The sequence below is a fragment of the Salvia splendens genome, chromosome 3 (assembly GCF_004379255.2).
Source record: "Salvia splendens isolate huo1 chromosome 3, SspV2, whole genome shotgun sequence".
Lineage (NCBI taxonomy): Eukaryota > Viridiplantae > Streptophyta > Magnoliopsida > Lamiales > Lamiaceae > Salvia > Salvia splendens.
In genome coordinates this window covers 18,674,141-18,681,432 of record NC_056034.1, presented here as the reverse complement: position 1 = coordinate 18,681,432, position 7,292 = coordinate 18,674,141, and the positions used below count along the sequence as shown (strand labels likewise).

The 7,292-nt window shown below is 37.1% G+C and overlaps 2 protein-coding genes across 3 annotated transcripts; both read left to right on the top strand.

Annotated features, from left to right (window-relative positions):
* Positions 1-1,588: 1,588 nt before the first annotated feature.
* LOC121793869 (E3 ubiquitin-protein ligase ATL6-like) lies at positions 1,589-2,967 on the top strand. The gene has a single exon (XM_042191895.1). The coding sequence runs from the start codon at positions 1,669-1,671 to the stop codon at positions 2,761-2,763; it is 1,095 nt and encodes a 364-aa protein (XP_042047829.1). The 5' UTR covers positions 1,589-1,668; the 3' UTR covers positions 2,764-2,967.
* A 1,639-nt stretch (positions 2,968-4,606) lies between these two features.
* LOC121794079 (receptor-like cytosolic serine/threonine-protein kinase RBK2) lies at positions 4,607-7,011 on the top strand. Of its 2 annotated transcripts, XM_042192079.1 has the most exons (9): positions 4,607-4,740; positions 4,899-4,981; positions 5,050-5,373; positions 5,558-5,809; positions 5,880-6,034; positions 6,109-6,188; positions 6,273-6,408; positions 6,489-6,638; positions 6,707-7,011. In XM_042192079.1, the coding sequence occupies exons 1-9, from the start codon at positions 4,700-4,702 to the stop codon at positions 6,875-6,877; spliced, it is 1,392 nt and encodes a 463-aa protein (XP_042048013.1). In that variant the 5' UTR covers positions 4,607-4,699; the 3' UTR covers positions 6,878-7,011. The 2 variants fall into 2 exon arrangements, with proteins under 2 accessions (XP_042048013.1, XP_042048014.1); XM_042192080.1 differs by lacking the exon at positions 5,558-5,809.
* The last annotated feature ends 281 nt before the right edge of the window (positions 7,012-7,292 follow it).

The following is a 7,292-nucleotide window of genomic DNA, read 5'->3' as shown; positions in this document are numbered from 1 at the left end:
TCATGCAGAATTCCTTGTGGAATGTGCCTAATATATTTAATCAATTTAATATTTTGATGGTTTATACACCACTCTATTTTACATTATAACTGAAAACAAATACTATTAATAGTCATTCAAGATATCCATTTTTTATATTTAATTTGACGTGGAATAGATTAGTATTTTTGTGAGATGGAGCAAGTTCTTTTAAATTATGTTAAATCTTAAATATTTAGACCGGGCCATCATGGGGAGTGATCAATTGCTAACTCATCATTTAATTGCTAACTACAACTAATTTAAGATAAAAAAAACAATATAGTGTTTCGAAAAAGATAAAAAAAAACTACAAATTAGGGTTTTGGATGAAAATATCAATATAGTGTTTCGAAAATATCAACACAATGCTTTGAGAATGTTAACACATTATTTTATATTGACATTCTACATGTATTATATTGACATATTTTATATATCATTTTGACATTTGTTGTTGTACGAAAAAATTAAAAAATTTTGAAATTTTTTCCAAATTTTGACATCGGAACATATACAAGTGAGATCTCGTTAGAATCCTTATGAAATTATCTTTAATTTGATATATGTTGTGCGAAAAAATAATTTAAATCGAGAAAGTTATATGCGTTTTAAAGTTATAATATATTTTTCAAAAATTAGTTACAGCTAATTTGTTGTAAATTGACCTTAATACCCTTATTGAGTTGATCGTATTGACATTCCGTACTAATGATCTAGGCCCTTAATTTAAATATCTAATGACTATTATTTAGTTATAATTAGCAATTAAGTATTGAGTTAGCAATATAATACTCATCGGGCAATTATTATCTCATAGTACTACTTATGCATAGTCTAAATAACGATATTAGTCAGAAACGTCAAAATTGGCCTAATGCTTCCTCACTACAGCCTACCTTGGGCCAAATAAATAAAAGTTGCAATTAAATTGGAGATGGGGACATAATTTGAACAAGGAAATGAGACAAATCAAATGTTTAGCTGGGAAGTTTCTTTTCCAAGTTTCTTTTCCATTTTTCTGTTAGAACTGGGAAGAGAAATTTGTGATAAGAGAGCCCACATAAGTAAGTCATAGCCGCCGCCCCACTTGCTAAATATACACAACCCAACCTCATAAATTCCAAAATTACCATAATTTCATCCATTCCATTTATCGCTTTAGTATATATTCCTCACTTTACAATTGATTGGATTCAGATATTCACTTGTTGCGTCTAATGTAGTTTAAAACACTATAGTCAAATCGTCATTAAAATATTTAGATCTTTTATTTACGGATCATTAATTAATAATTATAGTACTCTAACTCCACCACAAATAGTCTAATGTGATGAAGGAAAACGGCGGAAAAATGTAAAAGTATCATGATTGAATTGATCAAATTCTTTTTTATCGGAATACAAGGAAATAACAATTTAACATAATCCATAATTTGAGTTGTGATTAAAGCCATCTTTATATTGTTACTCTATATACTTTTATATTACAAGCACATTCCATTCAATTCTACTCAACGACAATTTCACTTCCTTATATTCCATTCAACTCTACTCAACGACATTTCACTTCCTTGTAGTCGTATGTAATGAGCAGTATATATATGCACACAAACCTAGCTACAAAGACATTTTAACACCCATAACCAAAATGAAGGAGCAGCTCTTCACCACCGTCACCAAATGCCACCGCATCTTCTTCCTCTTCCTCTTCCTCTCACAGGGGGCAGCCCAATCGGGCCCCACCCCGGAAAACAACCCCACCATGTACGCCCGCTTCACCCCCTCCATGGCTGTCATCATATCCATCCTCGTCGCCGCGCTCTTCTTCATGGGCTTCTTCGCCATCTACATCCGCCACTGCTTCGACTCCTCTGGTGGGGCCAGCGTCAGCCGCGGCGGCCTCTCCCTCCTCAGGGCACGCCGCGCCGCCGCCGCCCGCGGGCTGGAGCCGTCGGTGATCGAGACGTTCCCGACCTTCTCCTACTCGGAGGTGAAGGACCACAAGATCGGCAAGGGCGCGCTCGAGTGCGCCGTCTGCCTCAACGAGTTTGAGGACGACGAAACGCTGCGTTTGCTGCCCAAGTGCGACCACGTCTTCCACCCCGACTGCATCGACGCCTGGCTCGCTTCGCACACCACCTGCCCGGTCTGCCGGGCCGATCTCATCCCCCAGACCGGTTTCGAACCGGTCCAACCGCCTGACGATGCAGTGGTAATAAGTGAATTGAGAGACAACGACCAGCAGATTGTAATCCAAGTGGACGAAGAAGAGCGAAACCCGAGCTTCGAGGTGCCAAACCGGAGGCCGAAAATGGTCGGTTTGGGTAAGTTCCGGTCGCATTCGACCGGGCACTCGCTGGTCCAACCGGGTGAGAATCTCGAGCGCTTTACTCTGAGGTTACCCGAGGGAGTGAGGAAGGAGGTGATGGACCGGGCAAAGCTGAACCGGTCTAGAAGTCTTGCGGCCGGACTAGAAAGAGAAGGAAGTTCGAGAAAAGGATACCGGACCGGGGGAGAAGAGGGCAGCAGCCGGGCCGGGAGGTTCAATAAGAGACTCGAGCTACCCGGTCGAGGAGCGAATGCGGACCGGTGGGTGTTTTTCACGAGAGGGATATCGTTCCGATCGCCGAGGGTGGTGGCGGAGAGCAGCAAGACGCCGGTGAAGATGCCTTCGTTCAAGTGCTTGGAACCAAAAACCGACGGGGATGACAACCGACCATTTTCTGAGCCGCCGCCGGTTTAGAGGAGTTGATTAGTCAATATTTGGCCATGCAGTAGGGATAGGTTCAGTGGAAAAGTCAAACTAGCTATTTTGATTATTCCATCGGAATCGGATACTAAATACTCCAATTGTTTTAGTTTTTTCGTCCATAAAACGCATTTGTATTGATTTTCCACTTTTTTAAAAAAAAATTATTTGATTATAATTTTTTACCGTTCTTCGATATGATCGGTCGTCTTGTCTGAGTAAGATCCCTTATGGGTGGGAAGAGGAAGTGGATGCCGTAAATGACTTTTGTTTGTTTGTTCAAAATTATATCTAATGTTATGTATGTATACGGTTTTCTAAAACATAAAATAGTTTATATTAATATGGTTTTTATTATAGGGTATTTGGGATCTAAGATTTCTAAAAGGGTCGTTATGGCGACATTTAACCAAGTATTAGTTTAATAAATTATGTAGTACATGAAAAAAAGATCACCTGAGTTTGAAAATTAATAATTGACCACATATGGAGTAGCCTAAAAGGCTAAAAGCAATTATTTTTCTTTAGCAATTAGTTGAATGCTATGACTAGTGCATGTGGTCAATTTGAAAAGTACTACTACTACTACTTCCTTTTAGTTTGGGTCGTCGGTGTTTCATCATACCATTAAATACTAAATGGCAAAATGTCAAGACATAAAAATAGTAGTAAAAAAATTACATCATGAAAGTTTGCCTTGTTAGGATTTTTAAAAAATAAATAAGTTGACAAGGTATTTTGAAAGAGAGACAAAGAGCATTGGCAAATTGGATTCCAGTTAATCCATGACTCCTAGCTCAACTGGTTGAGAAGAGAGGCAAGGATACTGCCCATCCAGGAGGTCTTGAGTTCGAATCCTGGATGGTGCAACCTGAGATTAATTCGAATCCTGGATGGTGCAACCTGGGATTAATTCGAATCCTGGATGGTGCAACCTGGGATTAATTTCCCCTGTGGGCCTTTACAAGGCGACAGCTTGGCAAGCTGATGAGCCTTGACCCGTCCGGGACAGCGCTGGTCTACGGGTCGAACCCGTCGGAGGGTGGTTGGTCTACGAGCCTGACCAAGGCTAGTTCACGAGACCGAATCCGGCTGGAGGGAGGCTAGTTCACGAGCTACAAGGGTTGGGAAGGGCTAGTTAGCTTGCCAAATGTATCACGAACTCCGATGTATGTGTGTGTTAAAAAAAAATTAGATTCCAGTTATAAGTTATAACCAAAATTTGCCATTCTCCTAAATCAAATCAATCGTCATAAAACATGGTGGAATTGGTGATCTCGTAATTCAGAAATCATACTAATGTGATAATGTCAATATTGCGGAAATCGAATAAAATAATTTTCTTTCAGGGCAAAATACCAGGACACTATTTTCATAAGGGCAGAATAATTGATGCTAGGTGGAGTCATTAATTACTTTTTGTCACAAATAAATAAGTCATTGCTATTTGGGTCAGTTTAAGTGGCTTTAAAATTTTCGTTGCCAATTATCCTTAGTCATATCATTATGCGTTTGGGTTGTTTGAAAAATCATCACTTTTTTTCATACATGGAATTTATAAATGAAAATTACTCGTTACGCTATATTGCATTATTATCCTATTCATCTATCATTGATGAAGAAGAGTAAAAATAGGAGATCTCCTTATATAGATGAAAATGTTCTTTGGTTTTTACTTTTCTTATTTTTTCCTAAATACTTAGACAAATTACTTAAAACTTTTGAAACTTGTTTTAGTAAACATACATAAAAAAACAGTTTTTTTTCTGTGATTCTGATTTATATCCCTGGAAAAATATTTATTTATGACGATATAAAAAACAAAAATATGATTGCGTATCATTTGTTTTTGGCAGCAAATGTTTCTTGTATACTTAAATGCTTCCAAAAACAAAAATATTCCTTGTATATATATTAACACTTGGTTTTCATGGCCGATCAAAAAACTCAAGAAATTGTTCCTATCCGCCGGTAAGCTCTAACCTTAATTAATTATGCCCTTTTTTCTTTGAATGTAAATTTTTTTTGTAATATTATTCTTAGAGATGTTGGTTAATATTTCCTAATTTTACGATCAAAGTATTTTCGATATTGGTAGGCTTTTTATATTTTAATTTTTTGAGATGCAGGAAACATGCAAAAAACCCTTCTATAGGAACACCAGCATACCAAAAGTTCGCATTCTCATTCCCTTGCTCTACTTCTGCACAAGGTAACGTTATAATCTTTTCTCTATTCATTTTATCATTTGAACTACTAATTTATTTCATTTTTCTTTAGACTTGAGAGCTTACGAGACAGAGCAAAAAGACACGAGCAAGGAAGCCGTGAAATATGAGACGGAGACGGAGACGGAGACAGAGGCAGAGGAAAAACCACCGATAAAGAAATGCGGTAGCAAGACCTCGTGGGGGTGGAGAAGATTCGTGAAGCTTTGGAAGAAGAGCCCCATCAAGAGAATACCAGTGCCTAAAGTTGTCTCAAGAAGAAAAAGCAGAATTTCTAGGCAAAATAGTTTTGACATTGATAATAGCCCCTTCAAATATACTTGGAAAACTTTCACATATCCACAACTCAAAACTGCAACCAACAACTTTAGCCCAGGTACGCTAATTACTTCACTCAATATCAATTCGTTGATTCATTAATATCAGTAGAGTCCATAACTAATACTATATTTTGTGATGCCAACTAATATTAATGAATCAACAAACTGATATGGTTTCCCAATTCTCATATATTGCTACTCAACTATATGAGTATTGTATTGATGAAAATTGGGTATTAGAGAACTTGATTGGGAAAGGAGGTTATTCTGAAGTATACAAAGGGTGTTTGGCAAATGAGGAATGTGTAGCAATCAAGAGGCTGAACAAGGGAGTGCCAGAAGAGGATGTGTTTAATTTCTTATCTGAGATTGGAATCATTGCACATCTTAATCATCCAAACACAGCAAGAATGATTGGATATGGAGTTGAAGGAGGAGCATTTCTTGTTCTCCAATTATCACCATTAGGAAGTTTGGGTGCAATGCTTCATAGTAAAACCCTTTCCATCAATTCAATATTAAAAATATACTTTCACATTCAAATAACAACAAATTATTGTAGATTCGGATACAAAATTGGAGTGGAGCAAGAGGTATAAGATAATGCTTGGGGTAGCAGAAGGCCTACATTATCTACATGAATGTTGCGAGAGAAGAATTATTCATAGAGATATTAAAGCCGATAACGTCCTTTTATCTGAAGATTTCGAGCCTCAGGTAATTAATTCGACGTTGCTTTAGTATGTTGTGCATTGATGAACTAACTAATTGGCTACATTGTGATGAAATAGATTTGTGATTTTGGGCTCTCAAAATGGTTACCCAAACATTGGTCCCATCACAATGCCACCAAGTTTGAAGGCACATTTGGGTGTGTACGTATTTCATAATTATTAAGTATCAAACTTACATACTATTTCCTAGCTAGGTATTTTATGATTGAAAGAATTGGCAGATACTTTGCTCCCGAGTATTTTATGCATGGAATCGTTGATGAGAAAATCGACATATTTTCTTTCGGTGTTCTACTTTTAGAGCTCATAACCGGGCGTGAAGCAATAGATGAGTCCAAGAACAGCCTTGTGCTTTGGGTACCTTTATATCATTTTTGGTTTCACAATTTTAAAAAAAAGTGTGATTATAATTGCAAAATGGTAAATGTGATGTGTAGGCAAAACCATTGCTGGATAAGAATGCAGTTGAGGAGCTAGTTGACCCAAGTTTGGAAAATGAGTATGTTGCAGAGCAAATGGGTTGGGTAATTTCGACTGCCAATTTGTGCATTCAGGAAAGTCCAGTTCTTAGGCCTCAAATGCACCAGGTACATTATTTCATATATACAACCATTTCATTTTATATTACATCACTATTTAATCAAATTATTGATAGGTGATTGAACTATTAAGAGGGGAAAGTAATGAAAAACGAGGGAGCCCAAAAGGAAAGAAGAAGCAGTCGTCGCATCAGAGAACTTACTCTGAAGAACTTTCTTATGTAGATGAATACAACTCAACTAAGTGTTTGATTCACCCTAATAATAAACATGATAATTTCCAATGACAACCTAGCCATGGATTCATTCCTAGTTTTTTCTTTTAACTTCTTGTAAATACTAAGATTTTTTTCCCTTTTTGGGCTTTGTAGATATCATTTATTTGAAGAAGCTACCGTAAGAGAAGGTAGTTAAGCTGTTGAGCAGTTATGTGGTTAGATAGTTGGTATAATATTTAAATTTTTTTTTAAAAAAAATCCATGCACACCCATTCTCAAGCTAAGCAATAAATCAGAATATTCCCCTTTTTCACATACTACCTACCCTCTCAAAAGCAATAAATTCTAAGTTCTTCCCAATTAACGCTTGATGCTCGTTCTCCATTCGTTGTCGATCATGATGCATGAGCACTCTGAAACTCTGTACCAAAACATCTCAAAAACTCTAGTTGTTCATTTGCCTATAATATGTACATTTTAAAAA

Excerpts from the sequence above, each read along its gene's own strand:
- LOC121794079 (XM_042192079.1), top strand. The coding sequence starts at position 4,700 with ATGGCCGATCAAAAAACTCAAGAAATTGTTCCTATCCGCCG. Across the intron at positions 4,982-5,049 it reads TTGCTCTACTTCTGCACAAG|ACTTGAGAGCTTACGAGACA; the intron begins GTAACGTTATAA and ends ATTTTTCTTTAG. Across the intron at positions 5,810-5,879 it reads TTTGGGTGCAATGCTTCATA|ATTCGGATACAAAATTGGAG; the intron begins GTAAAACCCTTT and ends AAATTATTGTAG.
- LOC121793869 (XM_042191895.1), top strand. The coding sequence starts at position 1,669 with ATGAAGGAGCAGCTCTTCACCACCGTCACCAAATGCCACCGCATCTTC.